The sequence below is a fragment of the Plasmodium sp. gorilla clade G2 genome (assembly GCF_900097015.1).
Source record: "Plasmodium sp. gorilla clade G2 genome assembly, chromosome: 11".
Lineage (NCBI taxonomy): Eukaryota > Apicomplexa > Aconoidasida > Haemosporida > Plasmodiidae > Plasmodium > Plasmodium adleri (nom. inval.).
The window spans coordinates 928,733-946,056 of NC_041703.1; the positions used below are offsets into that span (position 1 = coordinate 928,733).

Here is a 17,324-nt window from a genome sequence, read left to right on the forward strand (position 1 = left end):
TGACATGTTGATTATTAAATAAGAACCTGTTTTTCTTTTTCCTTTTCTTGTTCTTTTTTTTTATAATAATTTTGTCATTTTTTAAATTATACATTTGATAATGATATATAAAAATTAATATATATATTTTTATGTATAAGTTTTTACTTATAGCCCATTTTTGATCATCTATTATTTTTTTTGAATTTTAATATATATCTATATATATAAATATGTATATATATGTATATATAAATATATATAATGTAGATATATATATAATATATATATATATATATAATATTTATATTTATGTATGTAGATATGCTTATTAATTTATGTATTTATTTTATTATGTTTTTTTTGTTATTATTATTTTTTTTTTTTTCAATTTAAAAAAGAAAAAAGCGAAATTGTCGCGACATATTTCTTTTTATAATATTAAATATATATATATTTGTATATGTATTTAATATGTGTTCAAATGTTTTTATCTTCCTTCCTTTAATTATAAATATAATGCTATATATAACTTAATATTTTTTTTTTTGGTAAATAATAGAAAAAATATATAATACGATATAATATATTATATTATATATGTTAATACATACAATAATATATATATATATATATATATATATATATATATATATATACATTATTTTATTATTTTTTTTTAACTTATCTATATAAATAGTTTCACAAATTATGTTAATAATGTAATAGATATGTACACATATATATATTATTATATATATATATATTTTTTTTTTTTTTTTTTTTAAATCTTGAACTTGTTTACATCCCATATATTCTTTAATTAATAAATGATATTATTTTTTTTAAAGAGGTAATTTTTTTTTTTTTTTTTTCTTTGTCATTCTTTTGGATTGAATAATATTATATTTATGCATACCTTTTTTATTTTTTAAAAAAGCGTAGACGAAATAATGAATTTTACTTCTCCACCGAGCAATGACCCTATAAAAAAGATCCAGAATTTATTGAATAATTCTTTGCATTCAATAATGGTAATTGAATAAATAAATAAATAAATAAATATATATATATATATATATATATATATATATATATATATTTATTTATTTTTATTTTATTTTATTTTTTCATTTTTGTAAGGATGTTGTAAGTAATTTATCATATAAAGGTGAACCGAAAGAACTAGTTCTTGAAGAATCTAATTTAAGTGACTATTCTTATTATACATATTTATTAAAAGAAGAAGAAAATAAAGACAAAAGAGAATTAACAGATAATATAGAAGATGAAAAAAATGTGACAATAAATAAAACTGAAGAAGAAAATAATTATTTTATTAAACCATATTTTGAAGAACCATTAAAAAATGAAATATTAGATAGGGTGGAACGAATGAATTTAATTTTGAATATGATAGATGAATCAATTGATGAGCTTCCAGATTCTATAATGAATGAGGTAATTTTAAAATAACAAACAAAATAAAATATATATATATTATATATATGTTGATATATATTATATATATATATATTTTTTTTATACAGGAAGAAAAATGTAATGAAATTAAAAAACTGCAAAGAAAAAAAGATGAAGCAAAAGAGGAATTAAAGAATTTATATAAAGATTATGATGCTCTATATAATTATGTTACAGACCACCTAAGATATTATGCTATAAACATGAAATAATGGCTCTGAAAAGTTATAATATATATATATATATTTGTAATAAGTTTTTTTTTATTTTTATTTTTTTTTATTTATTATTTATTTAATTTTTTTGTTATGCATATATTATTTTTATTCTTTTATTTTTTTTTTACACTAAGTCTTCATTTTTTAAAGGATTATTTTTTTTATTATTTCACATCTAACAAATAAAAATATATATATATATATATAGAATAATATTTTTGAAAATATTTAATAGTTAATAAAATATATATTTTATTTACAACTTAAAATATCTCATACGAAATAAATAAATATAAATATATATATATTATATGTTGTAATATAATCTCTTATTAAATAATTTATAAAATATTATCTTTGCCTTAAAAATATATATATATATATATATATATATATAATATGTAGCACTTATAAAATAATTCGGAATGATACATTACATATTGTAATTATTAATATATATATATATATATATATATATATATGTTTTATTATTACCATTCAACATACTTTATATAAAATTTGTTTACATATATATATATATATATATATATATTTTTTTATATACATAAAGTGTATATATAAATATGTTTTATTATATTTAAAAATACAACAAAGGCTTTTTTTTTCTTTTTTTTTTTTTACTACAAAAAGAAAAAATTTTATATATTAATATATATATTTTTATATTACGTTGTAGAATATTTAAAAAAATAATAAAAAAAATGATAATATAATTATATATATATTATATTGTAATATATTATATTTTGTTGTTCAATTTACATGATTTTTATATGTAACAGCAAATTATAATATTTTATTTATATAGTGCATATATATATAATTATAAAAAAAAAATAATATTTATATATAAAATAAAATACATTTATACGTTTTAATTTTCTACAATATATTATTTTATTAAATTTTTTTTTTTTATATATATGTTTTCTTCCTCTTTATAATTATATATATATATATATATAATATATATGAAATATATATATATATATAAATAATTAAAAAGAATGTGGAATATGAACAACGTTGTTTATAATTTTATAAATTAGAAAATAAAAAATTGAAAATTTCAAAAAAGTATCTCTTTATATTTATTAAATAGTATATAATATATATATATATATATTATATATATATTGTTTTATTTTATTTTATTTTATTTTTTTTATTATGGAGGGAAGCAAAATATATATAAGCAACGAATTTAATCCTTTAACTATTTCAAAAGATACAAAAGAAAAGGAGAAGGAAAGAGTTAATTCACTAGATAAGTTAGATGATGAGATTTTAGAGAATGAATATTCAAGTCGATTACACAAAGAGTTAATATTAAAGAATAAGAATTTTAAAAAAGATATAAATATAATAGAATTAAGTTATGGTGGTAATTTAATAAAGAATAAAGGAATACTATCTAAACAAAATGTTGTATATTTAAGTTGTAATAGTTGTATATTATTAATTGATTTAAAAAAGAAAAAGAAAAAAAGAATTGTATTATCTTTTGATATAGATAGAATATTTTATTTTTATGATAAGAAATATAAAGAAGAATATTTAATTATAAAAGGTATGAATAATTATATTTATATATATCGTATTAGTAAAAATAAATATGATTTTATCAAGAAATTTTTTATTAAAAATTTATTTTATATTAATAATTTTGGAAGTAATGGAGAATTATGTTTTGCTACGTGGGAAATAAATCAAGAGAAAATGTATACTAACTTTTTTCTTCTTAGATTTATATTTCAATATGAATCTTATATATCTGAAAATTATGATAATAATTTAAAAAATAAAAAACAAATAGAAAAACAACAATATATTAATACATTAAATAATCATATAACATATTCTTATGAATCAGATTCTGAATGTAATTTTGATCATAAATATTATCCTCCTGAATTACAAGTGTCTGAATTATCAGACAATGATAAGGAACAAACGAATACATTAAAAAATATATATATGAATAATATAATAAATGATGATAAAAAAAAAAAAAATACTCATAATAAGAATAATATATATAAAAGTGATGATTATCTTCATGTAACAGCCAAATTAAAAATTAAACCTATTTTAAAAATTAAATATATTTATTTCTCTATGATAGATATAAATAGAAAATTAAATAAATTAGTATTATCAAATAATAATATAATTATTATATATGATTTAGAAAGAAGAAGTTATAATATTATATCCTTCAGAAATTATATCTCATCTATAAAAATAAGTGATGAGAATTTCTTAGCAGTAGGTTTTATAAATGGATATATACATGTCATATTATTTGAAGACATATTATCGAATAATGAAGAATATAATAACAATGACAAGAATAAAAATAAAAATAAACAATATGAAAAAATATTTAATACTATGAAACCGTTTCATATGTATTCTGGTGCGGATTCTTTAAAAACGGTCTTCCCTTATATAGCTGCATATGAGGTGGACTATATGACTGACAATAATGAAAATAATAATAATAATAATAATGAAAATAATAGTGGTAGTGTTTATAATAATAATAATAATAGTGGTAGTGTTAATAATAACAATATTGAAGAGACACATGAAGTGAAACTTCCACCTCTATTGAACATACCATATATCAATTTCGATTTCAATAAAAATAAAATTATTAATATTTACAAATTTCATCTTATAAAATATAAATGGCACTCACATTCTGTTTATAACCTTGAAATTGAAGGAAGGAAAATAATTTCATGTGGAGAAGAAGCAGTTATATTATTTTATGATATAGATAAAGCATCATATGAATTTATTTCTCATTTAGGGGTTCCATGTTATTATGTATATTTGAATAAAGAAAAAAATCTTATTATTTGTAATTCTTTAAATAATTGTATCTTGTTTATTAATTATAATCATCGTTTGTTTTTCTATAAATATAATGGTATTAACATGCCTTTGACCTTAAAAAATTTATTTTATCATTATACTAATATAGATTTAAATATAAAAAATAGTATGAACCTTTTTATGAGTCAGATAAATGATGAATATGACTACACACGTAGTATATGTGATCAAAGAAACAGACATCCATTTTATAAAAAAAAACACAAAAATAACAACATTTTTAATAATTCTACATATGATGACAATATGAATAACATTAGAAATTGTGAGAATTATTCAACAGAAGATTCTAGTGATGAATCTAGTAATGAATGTGATTCCCATTCCGATGTAGAAGATATGATATCATTGAATAAAGAAAATAAAAAAGATGATATGAGTAAAAAAAGGAGTGACGACCAAAAGAATAACCAAGATAATAAAAGTAATGATAATAAAAAAAATAATGACAATGATAAAAATATTGGAAGTAATAAAAAGAGGGTGAGTATAAAAAATGTGAGAAAAATAACAAAAGAAGAAGATCTTCTTAGTTTCCGTTATATAGAAAAAGAATTAGAAAAGCAACTTTTTAATAATAGTAATGTAGAAAATAATTTATATAAAAAATATCAAATGTGTTTTTATTGTGATTCTAATAAAGGATTAATATATTGTTTTCTAACATCTTTTTCTCATTTACAATTATATAATATAGAAAAAGATAAACATGAAAAATATTTATGTCCTTTAAATATGACATATAAAAGTAGAACAAATATTGAAAAAGTAAATGATATGGAAATAATTTTTTTTTGTTTTAATCATAATAGAAATTTATTAATGACAATAGAAAAAAGAAATTACATTATGCCCTCATTATTAGATTCTTCATCACCAAATTTAATACATAGAATATATACTATAAAATTTTGGTTACTTGACAAATATATGGAATATATAAATATATATGAATATACTATTCCTTGTAATATTATAGCTTATGATGGACAAGAAACAGATAATATGTTTAATACTATTAATAATAAAATATTAAATGATATAAATACATATGGTAATGATAATATGTATGGTAATGATAATATATATGGTAATGATAATGTATATGGTAATGATAATATATATGGTAATGATAATGTATATAATAATGATAATATATATAATAATGATAATATATATAATAATAATAATAATAATAATATATATAGTGAGAATGAGAAGTATCTAATGATAATAAGTCATCCATTTTTAAACATGTTCATGCTATTTGAAACCAATGGAAATATAAGTATATGGTGTTTTAATAAAAGTGAAAAAATATTTGATAAATGTATCTATGATGATTATGTTGTAGATTGTTTAGAGATGACTAGCGAAAATATAAAAATTATGGATAATATAATAAAAGAAATGAAAGGTACAGATATTCATAATATATATAAAAAAAATAATAATGAATATGACACCGCCTTGTCTGAAATAAATGAACATAATAATAATAATAGTAGTAGTAATAAAAAGCCTGTTGAAGAAAATAATGAAACAGATTTTTGTAGTAATATAATTACTATTATAAAAAATATTAATTATAATAATAATATTATTTTAAATGCTGATATTAGCATAGATGGAAAAATATTTTGTTTATGTCATGATAAATTTTTTACTATATGGGATACAATAACTTTAAAAATATTAGCTGTTATTAGACATCCTTTATATACATCATTAAATGAACAGTTATTTAATTTATATAAAGGAATAGAAGTTATACAATCTAATTATAGTGTATTTATATTATTTTTTTCTTTTGATACTATTTTTATTTATGCACTTGAACAGTTCCATTTAATATATCAAGAAAAATTTAAAGGTATTATAGAATATATAAAATTTGATAAATTTACAAATAAATATTTAGCTATAGGTATAACAAAAAGATCAAAAAAAAAAAATCATCAACTAATACAAAAAAATTATATATATGAATTTAACGAACATTATTTAAAAAGAAAAAAATTATTCTATTCCACTACACAAAGTCCAATATTATTAGTAGATTTTGCTCCATTCAATATTTTAAAAAATGTTAATATAAATCATTATCATAAATCAACAACATTAGTTACATTAAATTCAAAGTTTCAAATACATACATTTTATATTAATAATTATCCAAACTTTTTACAATTAAAGTGAAGCTTCCAAAAAAAAAAAAAAAAAAAAAAAATATCGGCACCCCATGGGTCTATCATATATATAATACATAAAATATATGTATATATATATATATTTTATTATATATATGTATTTGTTTATATATTTATTTTTTTTTTAATTTATTTTTGTATGCACAGCAACATTTCCATTTATCTACTTAAAATTAAAACTTATAATATATTAATATATTTTAGACATAAAATTTAATATGTATATGTTATTTTACTGGTGCGGAAATTCCTGTAAGGAAATATTTGCCCCTCAAAAAAAAAAAAAAAAAAAAAAAAAAAAAAAAAAAAAAAAAACACACACACAAGGTATATATGTACATATATATATATATATATATATTTTTCTATATATATATATTTTTCTATATATATATATTTTTGTCTTTATATATATACCTTGTTGTTGATATATGAATTGTTTAATCAGCCTTGCTTTATATCTTTTAAAATGCAAGATATTACAACTCCATCATTGTCAGACCATAAAGGATCTAAATGTGCCCAATTAGACACCGTAATTATTTTTAAACATTTTTTGTCGAAAATTTTGTTCATATATTTTATTGATTTATCTACATGTATAATAGTATCTTTATTTCCATATATTAATGTTATTGGAAATGAAAATTCGTGTGGATATTTCTCAAGAACATCTGTAACAGGACATGTATTAAATGATTTTGCCCATCTAGTTAAATTTGCTTTTGATGTTGATCCATTAGGTGTATGAAAAAAGAATAATTTTTTCTCATCTTGTTTTATATTTTCATTATAATATTTAAAAACATGATGTGCTATTATATGTGCCAAATTACTTATAATAAATGTACTAATATTATATGGTATCATATGTTGAAAAAATGATTTCCCTTTAAAAATAAAATTGTAATATTTTGAAATATATAATAAAAATTTCATTGGGATTTCTAAATTATATTTATTCCTCAATATAATAGGTAATGACATTAAATAACATCTTTTTATACTTTTTCTTACATATTCATTTAGGCAGGAACTTATAATTAACTGGATACTACCTTGTGAAAATCCAACATATATTATTTTATCTTTTTTAGTTTTATTTTTTATGTATTTTATTATGGAAGGTAAATCTTTTGTACTCATATCTTCAAAAGTGTATTCATTTTTATGATCACACAAATCGTCATCATATTTATCATATTTATCATATTTGTAATATTTATCATATCTATCATATTTATCATATTTGTCATATATATCATATTTATCATATATATCATATCTATCATATATATCATTGTTGGAATAATATTTATTTATCTTATTATCACAATTGTCTATTAAATTAGAACCTTTGCTCTTTAATTTTTTGTTATCTCTAAAATATTCAAAACTTTCTTTTCCTTTAATTTTATCAGAATCAAAAGTATCACTACACTTAATATTAGAATCATCCCTTTCCCTTGTTGACTTAAAATATATATTTCCTTTTTTCTTTTCGTTTATATTACGAACAAATATGTTAAAAAAATGGTTACTCGTCCAGGGCCTTAAAATGATATTATCATTATTATTATTACTATTAATATTATTACTATTAATATTATTATTATTTTTTATTTTTTTTTTCTTTGTGTGTTGGTCTATATTTTCTTTATCATAATGATTATATGAATTATTATTACAACTGTTCATATCATAATTACATAAATACTTACTCATCAACATATTCTTCATATAACATGTTAAGTTAATTTTTTGAAAAAATAATCTATGCAAAACATTAAAACAATGCATTTTTTTATTATCACATTGATTAATATTATTATCAATTTTTTTTTTTTTTTTTCTCATCTCCTTTTCTATCTTATCATTTTTTATGTTAAGACCCAAGTCTCTTAAATCTTCATCTGTATATTTTTCTCTTAATTTTTTTATAGCTATATCTTTCCCAACATATTGTGTGAAATTATTCCCTCTGTTATTACTTATCCAGACATCATGATTATTTGAGAAAATTTGGAAAGTCAGAGAATTATATCCTTTACATGTATAATTAATAGACGATTCAAACAACCCATGATTAAAACAAAAAACTTCTTTCTTATCTTCTTCTAATCCTTGTTCATTTATTCTTTCCTTTTGAAGAATTTCATCATTTATTATTTGTTCTGTATTATTTTTTACAATTCTATATAAATTTAATCTATACCCATCAATTGTATAGACATAATGTTTTTCTGCTTTATATTTTTTTTGTGTTAAATCAAGTAGTAATTTTTCCATTTGATCAAGTGTTTCATCTTTTTCTTCCTTTTCTATGTCTTCATTATTTTTTAAATTTATTTTATTCTTTATATGACATCTTACATCTCTTTGTTCATCTATATCATAATCTTTTTCTTTTACATAATAACAATTATATCCCTTCCTGCACATATCTTTACAAATGTTCAATAAATTCTCTAACCTTTTTGTGATATTGCTGAAGGGTGGTCTGAGCATGTTTAAGGTGCATTTTTTAATATATATAAATAAATAAAATATTTATGATATAAATAAATATATATATATATATATATATATATATATTTAAATAACATAACTTTTTCAAGTTCACTTTTTTGAGTATGATTACTAAAATATAGTCCACTTTAACAATACAAATATATTCACATATACATGTGTATTATAAAATTTTTATAATTATTAGCAAAATAATCATATAGACAAAAATAGATCTTTCTTTATTTTTACAAGTAAAAAAATTTCATCAAATATTTTACATATAAATCAAAAAAATAAAATAAAAAAAAATAATATTTAACAAATCTTATCATAATAATACATATATAATATTATATATATGTATATATTCACTTATTTTTTAGAAAGTTAAATATTACTCAAATGTTTTTTCACAAAAAAAAAAAAGAAAAATAGGAAAATATATACATATATAAATCAAAATAATATTTGTATAATATTATGTAACAAATAAAAGAACATACTTCTGCATTTACATAAAAAACGTCATTTTTTTTTTTTTTTTTTTTTCAAAATAAATAAGAACAGAAAAAAAAGAAATATAAAAAAAAAAAAAATTAAAACATATAAATATATTTCATTTATGATTCTTATTAAAATGAAAAAATATTCATCTCAAAAGAAAAAAAAAAAAAAAAATATATATATATATATATATATAATATATATATAATTTATGGAGTGACGTGGTGGAAAATATATATATATATATATATATATATATATATATATATATATGAAAAAATTAAATAGAAGAAAGTACCTAATAAAGTCAAAATCATATAAAATTCCTAAAAAAGAAAAAGGAATATACATATAAATGTTATATGTATATTAATATGATAATATGGAAATGAACTTTATTTTTATTTTATATTTTTTGTATATATTTATTTTTTTTTACTATTACGTTTATCGAAACGTATATAAAAAAAAGAAAGTTATAAAATGTAAAATATATATATATATTTTTTTTTTATTTTGTTTTATTTTAATTTATCCTTATTGTTTTGTTATATGTGTGTTCGTTACAAATAAGCTGGTAATATACACCAGTCTTCATCAATTCCTGAAAATACATTTGAATTTCCCTCGCTACCGATATTAGATAAATCTTGTAAGTTACTTTTATTGTAATTAAGAAGAAAATTGAAAACACATTCAGATGCCAATTTGATCGCGTCGTGTTCTACTATTTGTTCATAATTAAAAATTTCAAATAAAATTGCTTCTTCCTTATTTGTTGTAAGTATAATATTTGTATTATTATAATCTTCAGAACATTTGGAATATTTAAATAAAGAGGTATTTATATTTTCGATATAATTTGTTGCTATTGATTTATTTATTACATTATTATTTATAAATTCATTTTGTTCTGTATGATTATATTTAGTTTTTAAATGATAAATATTTTCATCATCACATGTACTTGAACTATTACTATCAGAAAGTAACAACATTTCTTTTGCTATTTTATACTTGTGTAAATTTTCATCACTTAATTCTCTGTTATTATTTAATTTATCTTCGTTCATTTTTCCATTAGTTATTTTCTCTTCATTATTTTTTTCGCTAGCTAATTTTTTTCCAATTTGTTTTTCGCTAGTTGATTTTTCTTTATTTTGTTTTTCTTTGCTATCAGATTTCTTTATTTGATTTGTTATTTTGGTAGTTTTTGTTTTATCATATTTCGAATGTAATGAATTTTCTTTTTTGATTGGTGTTTTACTTCTCGATTTTCTTAAGTTTGTTTTTTCTTCATTATTGTAAGAATTGTCTGAATTTTTTTTTTTCTGAACAAGACAGGTACTTTTTTCATTTTCAATTTTTAATTTTTGATCGGATGTTTTTATGATCATATTACAATTTTCTTCCTTTTCATTTGCAATATAATTAATTAATTTGTTGACAACATTATTGTAATCTAATTTATCAACTCCTCTTTTTTTCTTTTCTAAATATAAATTCTTATTTAATCCGCTGAAATATTTTCCACTTTCTTTTTCTTTTATTAAAACTAATTTTGTTCCTTTCTTTGTTACATACATTTCTTCAAATATATAGCTGCACTTGTTTCCTTTTACTATTTCTAAATTATTCTTGTTGCTAGAAATACAAAAATTAAATCCTTTAAATTTGCTGAATGGTCCAACATAAACAAGTTTTTTGGCTTCTTCGTCATTTAATTGAAAAATACCCCTGGTCTCGTTTTTGAATGATAACAGCCTTTAAAAGGGAAATAAATAAATAAATAAATATATATATATATATATATATATATATGTATGTTTATACGTTGATTTATTTTCAACACAATGAATTTTATTTGTCACTGTATCATTTTTATATTTTTACCCTTTTTTGGTATTTTCCACATTAATATCCAAAAACTGAAAAAAAAGAAAAAAAATATATATATATATATATATATATAATAAAATGAAAATACATACAAACATAACTACATTCACATGTATTTAAAAAGAATTTTCATAAAAGATTCTACTTTAAAATTAATATTTTCTTTTATCTTCCTCTTATAGTCTTACCAGATCTGTATCGTAGGCACAAATAAATCGATGGTTCTTATTTCCCTTATATAAGTATCCGTCTCTGTTCTTTAATATACACTTGCATATGTCTACATATCCAAACCATAACTAACAAAGAAAAAAAAAAAAAAAAAAAAATATAGTAAACATAAATATATATATATATATATATATATATATATATATATATATATATATATTTATTTATTTATTCTTTATAAATATATACATATTATAATTTTCTATTTGTTTATTATTTTTTTTTTTCTATTGTTATTTTTGTAAAGTTACAATTTTTAAGATAGAAGATTGAGGATGACCATCAAAATGTAAATCGTCTCTTTGTCTGATTTTCTTTTTAATTAACAATTTGGCTAGTTTCTACATAATTTAATGAAAAACAAAATAAAGGAATTATAAAATAATATAAACATATATATATATATATATATATATGTATGTATAGTCCTATTTATTCTTATTTTAAAATATTTTATAATATAGAACAGGTCATACTTCGTATAAGTCTTTTTCAATGTTAATCATTTCATTTTTTTTGATATCCAAAATTTTATTTAATTCCTTTTGACAATTTCGTAAAGATAAATTCTCATTCTAAAAAAAAAAAAAAAATAAATAAAATAAAAAAAATATATAAATAACAGTAAATAATATATGTGTATAAGTTACAATAACTACCATAGAAACATTTATATATATACCTGGACTGTGGTAATATCGTTTTCTTTTTCTTTCAGTTTATTGTATAGAATCTACATATATTGTGAAAAGAACAAATAAAATGTCATAAGTGATATAATATATATCATTTAGGTTTTCTATAATTATAAAAATGACTATACATATTTATACATTTTTTTTTTTTTTTTTAACCTCTATAATGGAATCTCTCTTTATCACTTCGTTTTGTTTATTGTCTATATCATCCTAAAAAGGAAAATACATATATATATATATATATATATATATATATATATATAAGAGAACTGTATAATATATCTTATAAGTATTTATTATTTTACCTTTAATTCATAGTTCATTTTTTTTTCATTAGTTATTTCATTCTAAGAATAAAATAAAATGTATATATGTTGTTCATATTAATAAAAAGAAATATATATATATATATATATATATATATATATTTTTTTTTTTTTGTGTTACTCACTTTGAATTCTTGCAGTTTATTATCTAATGCGTCAATCTTATTCTACAAAGGAAACAAAAATAAAAAATATATATATATATAACATAATGTATTATATACGATTTAATAAACATCTTTGTTATATGGTTATTATTTTTATATTTTTATTTTCTAAGATATACCTGGAAATTTTTTTTTTCATCTTCTAGCAAAAGAATTTTTTCTTCAATCTGTTTAATATGTTCTTCCTTATTCTAAAAACATTGAAATATATATATATATATATATTAATATGTGTGTATATACATATGTATATATTGGGCCTATTTGTATTATCCTATAAAGCTTGTGCACTTTATATATTATAATATAAAATTAAAAATTCATAATATATATATATATATTATATATTGTTATATTTCTATAATATTTTACCGTAATTTCTTCTTTATATTGATCTACTAGTTTTTTCAAATCTTCATTTTTTAACATAATATTTTTCTTATCATTTTCATATATTTTTTTTTCTTTATCTAGTTGTTCTTTATTTTTTTGTAAAGTTTCTTTTTCTTTATTTAAATTTTGTTCCATTAATTTGAGTTCTTCTTTATTTTTTTCTATTTGTTCTTTTTCTTTGTTTAATACTTGTTTATTTGTGTCTATTTGTTTTTCTTCTATTTTTAAATCTTCTTTACATTGTTGAAACTTTTCTTTTTCATTTTTTAATGTTTCTTCTTTTTCTTTAAGTTGTTCTTTTTCTTTGTTTAAATTTTTTATTTCCATTTGTATCATCCTTTGTTGACTTTGAACAAGGTCCATTTTTTCTCCTACTATTTTTTTTTCTTCCTGCACGTTTAAATATACATACATAAATATAAATATATATATATAAATATGTATATATATATATATATATATATATATATATATATATGTATGTGTATACCTTCATGTCCATCATTTCCTTTTCAAGATTTTCAATCGTATTAATTTTATCCTACAAAAAAAAAAAAAAATTTTTAAATTTTAAAATTATATGAAAAGATAAAATTATATATATATATATATATATATATAATATATTTTATTTATTTTTACTTGGTTCATTTTTTCCAGCTGTTTGTAGTTTTCTTTCATGTATTCAACTTCTTCCTACAATTAAAATTTTTTTAATATTAATGACGTGATAAAGTAAAAATAAAATAATAAATAAATAAATAAAATGATTACCTTAAATTTGTCTATAGTTGAATATAAATTTGTATTTTCTTCATGTACTTCTTTTAGCTCTTCCTACACAACATAAATATAAATATATATATATATATATATGTTCTTGTATCACTTATTTTTTTTTTATTTGATCCAATTTTATATCATGTTATTTACCTTATGTGCTTCTTTTAAAGATATCAAATTTTCGTTTATTTCATATATGGCCTTTTCATAATTGTCCATGTCATTTTCCAGTTTACATTTTTCTTCCAACAATTCTTGAAAATTAATCTACATATGTTTATATAAGAAATTATTGTAAAAGAGGGTGTATTCAAATTAATAATGTGTGAAGAATAAATAAAATACAAATATATATATTATAATAGAATGATCATACATAAAAAATATATATATATGTGTTCTTTTTTTTTTTTTTTATTTATTTTTTTCTTCTTTCCTTACGCGTAAGTTCATGTATTCATGTTCCTTCTCCTTAAGCATAGTTTCTAGTTTTAATATTTCCCCTTCATAATTCTAAAAATTATCACATGGAAATATATATATATATATATATATATATAATATTTTTTTTTTGTGTTAAATATATGAAATAATCTATATATTGTATGTAGACAAAATAAATTTTTTTTTTTTTTTTTTTTTTTTTTTTTTTTTTTTTTCTTACATTTGTGGTATCATCCAAATTGGTTTTGGCCAATATGTAAGAGCCCTACGAAAAAAAAATTATTAAAAAAAAAAAAAAAAAAAAAAAAAAAAATAATAGGACGAGTAATATAATACATGTGATAATATATATAGTGATGAGCACAAATATATTATATATATATATATATTTATTTTTATCCTTTTTGCTTACATATATTTCTCTATAATTTGCATTTAATTTTTCATATTCATCATTTTTCCTCTTTAATTCATTTTCCATTTTTTTGATTTCTTGCTATGGATATGATATATGAAAGATGAGAGAAAATAAATAAAAAAAATAAATATATTTTAATTAGAACAAAACAATGAAGATCAATATAAATAATGATTATGTTGTAAAAATTATATTCTTATATTTTATAAATAATTATATATATATATATATATATATATATGTTTTATTTTTTAATCTTTATATTTCCACATGTCCTTACGAGCAATTCCGTACTGATAGAATTTTTATTTTGTAATTCACATATGCTTTTTGTCATTTTGAAATTTATCTAAAAAAATAATAAAAAAAAAAAAAAAAAAGTATATACATATATTACACATATATATATATATGTATTTATGTATTGATGTATGGCACACCTACAATTCGGGTTTGATAATTATGTGTACAAAAAAGGTATAGAAATAAATTCTTTTTTTTTTTTTTTTTTTTTTTTCAACCTTTGTCCTATATGTTCTAAGTTGTTTATTAAAATTATTCCTTTAGTATAAAAATTTGTTTTATTTTATTTTTTTTAAGTTTTTATATTTATATATATATATATATATATATATATATATATATATATATTTTTGATAGTAATGATGATATTACAATTTTTTTTTTTTTTTTTTATTTTTTTCTTTTAAATGATAAATTCTATAATTATAAAACATATAAAAAAATAAAAATTAAAGATAAAAAGTTTATGAGATTTTCTCATATATTATATTTATACTTTTAGAATGAAAAAAAAAAAAAAAAAATTAAAACTCTTATTTCAATATGAAAAGAAAATATCTTGTACTTACATAACTATTTGTTATATAAAAAATAAATTATATATATATTTTTAAAATAATATAATTTAAAATGATGAATATGTATTGTAATTTTTGGTTATATATATTAAAATAAATAAAAGAAAAAAATAAAAAGACAACTAAATATATATATATATATATATATATATATATATATGTATATATGTATATATATATACTGATGACTGATTCTATAACATCACTTTGAATTTTTTTTTTTTTTTTTTTTTTTTTGTCAATCGTACAAAAAAATATATTTAAAGGACACCATAAAAATTACATGACGTGTAATTATATGATTATTAAATGTGTTCTATGTAAAAGGTATAATATATATAAAATAAGAAAAATATATAGATGTATAAGAAGTTGTTATAATTTAATATTTAGACAACTGTTAAAATTTTAAGGATTACGCGTCATTTTTTTTATGTTTTTTTTTATTTTTATTTAATTTGTCAATATTAAAAAATTGTGTATAATGTAATATATGTCAATATATATATATATATATATAATATATTTACTATGTTTATATATTCACATAAATATTTGTATATATATATATATATATATATATATATATAAAGCCTTTAAAAAGATAGTACATTTTTTGTGTGTTCTTAAAAATATTATATAGAACGGTTCTTTTAATAAAGGGTGATATTATTATTCATGTGCACCCAGTGCATAATTAATATTTATTATATTTTTTTTTTCTACAACATCATAAAACTTTTTTTTTTTTTTTACTTCATTTTCTATAAAGGGGATAATATTATATGTATGTTATATATATATATATGTATATATATATATATATATAGGAGATGTTGTTTTATTATTATTATTATTTTTTTTTTATTAAATGTGTAAAATTTTGAAGGGTAATAAAAATAATATATATATAAATAAAAAAAATTACCATCTTTATGATATATTACTCGTCAAATAATTATTTTTATAAATTTATAGAGTTAAAATTTTATATTAATTTTGTTGTATATGTTATTTTATAAAATTAAAATTATTCATTTATTCTTTTTTTTTTTTTCCATATATGTAAGTTAATAAAAATGTCCACACGAAAATTTTTTAATATCCTTTTAAAAAGTACTATGGTTACACATAATACATTTAATTATAAAAATTTTATAATTTTTTCTTTCTTAAATAAAATGAAATAATTATCATAAAATTAATATTGCCCTTTATGAAATAATAAATATATATATATATATATATATAAGGG

General features: G+C 17.6%; 4 protein-coding genes across 4 annotated transcripts; 2 read left to right on the forward strand and 2 right to left on the reverse strand.

Annotated features, from left to right (window-relative positions):
- Positions 1-932: 932 nt before the first annotated feature.
- Positions 933-1,673, forward strand: PADL01_1124700 (large ribosomal subunit processing factor, putative; the record flags this gene model as incomplete). The annotated part of the gene is made up of 3 exons (XM_028682715.1): positions 933-1,013; positions 1,123-1,440; positions 1,530-1,673. 3 exons carry the CDS (start codon positions 933-935, stop codon positions 1,671-1,673), a joined length of 543 nt encoding a protein of 180 aa, XP_028538965.1.
- Positions 1,674-2,870: 1,197 nt separating this feature from the next.
- On the forward strand, positions 2,871-6,803 carry PADL01_1124800 (conserved Plasmodium protein, unknown function; the record flags this gene model as incomplete). The annotated part of the gene is made up of 1 exon (XM_028682716.1): positions 2,871-6,803. The coding sequence occupies one exon, from the start codon at positions 2,871-2,873 to the stop codon at positions 6,801-6,803; it is 3,933 nt and encodes a 1,310-aa protein (XP_028538966.1).
- A 455-nt stretch (positions 6,804-7,258) lies between these two features.
- PADL01_1124900 (steryl ester hydrolase, putative) lies at positions 7,259-9,322 on the reverse strand (the record flags this gene model as incomplete). The annotated part of the gene is made up of 1 exon (XM_028682717.1): positions 7,259-9,322. One exon carries the CDS (start codon positions 9,320-9,322, stop codon positions 7,259-7,261), a length of 2,064 nt encoding a protein of 687 aa, XP_028538967.1.
- Positions 9,323-10,392: 1,070 nt separating this feature from the next.
- Positions 10,393-15,525, reverse strand: PADL01_1125000 (autophagy-related protein 23, putative; the record flags this gene model as incomplete). Its single annotated transcript, XM_028682718.1, has 19 exons — positions 10,393-11,593; positions 11,723-11,757; positions 11,917-12,027; positions 12,211-12,300; positions 12,436-12,534; positions 12,642-12,692; positions 12,814-12,867; positions 12,963-13,004; positions 13,109-13,150; positions 13,270-13,341; positions 13,523-13,933; positions 14,034-14,084; positions 14,186-14,239; positions 14,318-14,380; positions 14,477-14,593; positions 14,768-14,839; positions 14,991-15,035; positions 15,183-15,266; positions 15,469-15,525. 19 exons carry the CDS (start codon positions 15,523-15,525, stop codon positions 10,393-10,395), a joined length of 2,751 nt encoding a protein of 916 aa, XP_028538968.1.
- Between the last annotated feature and the right edge of the window lie 1,799 nt (positions 15,526-17,324).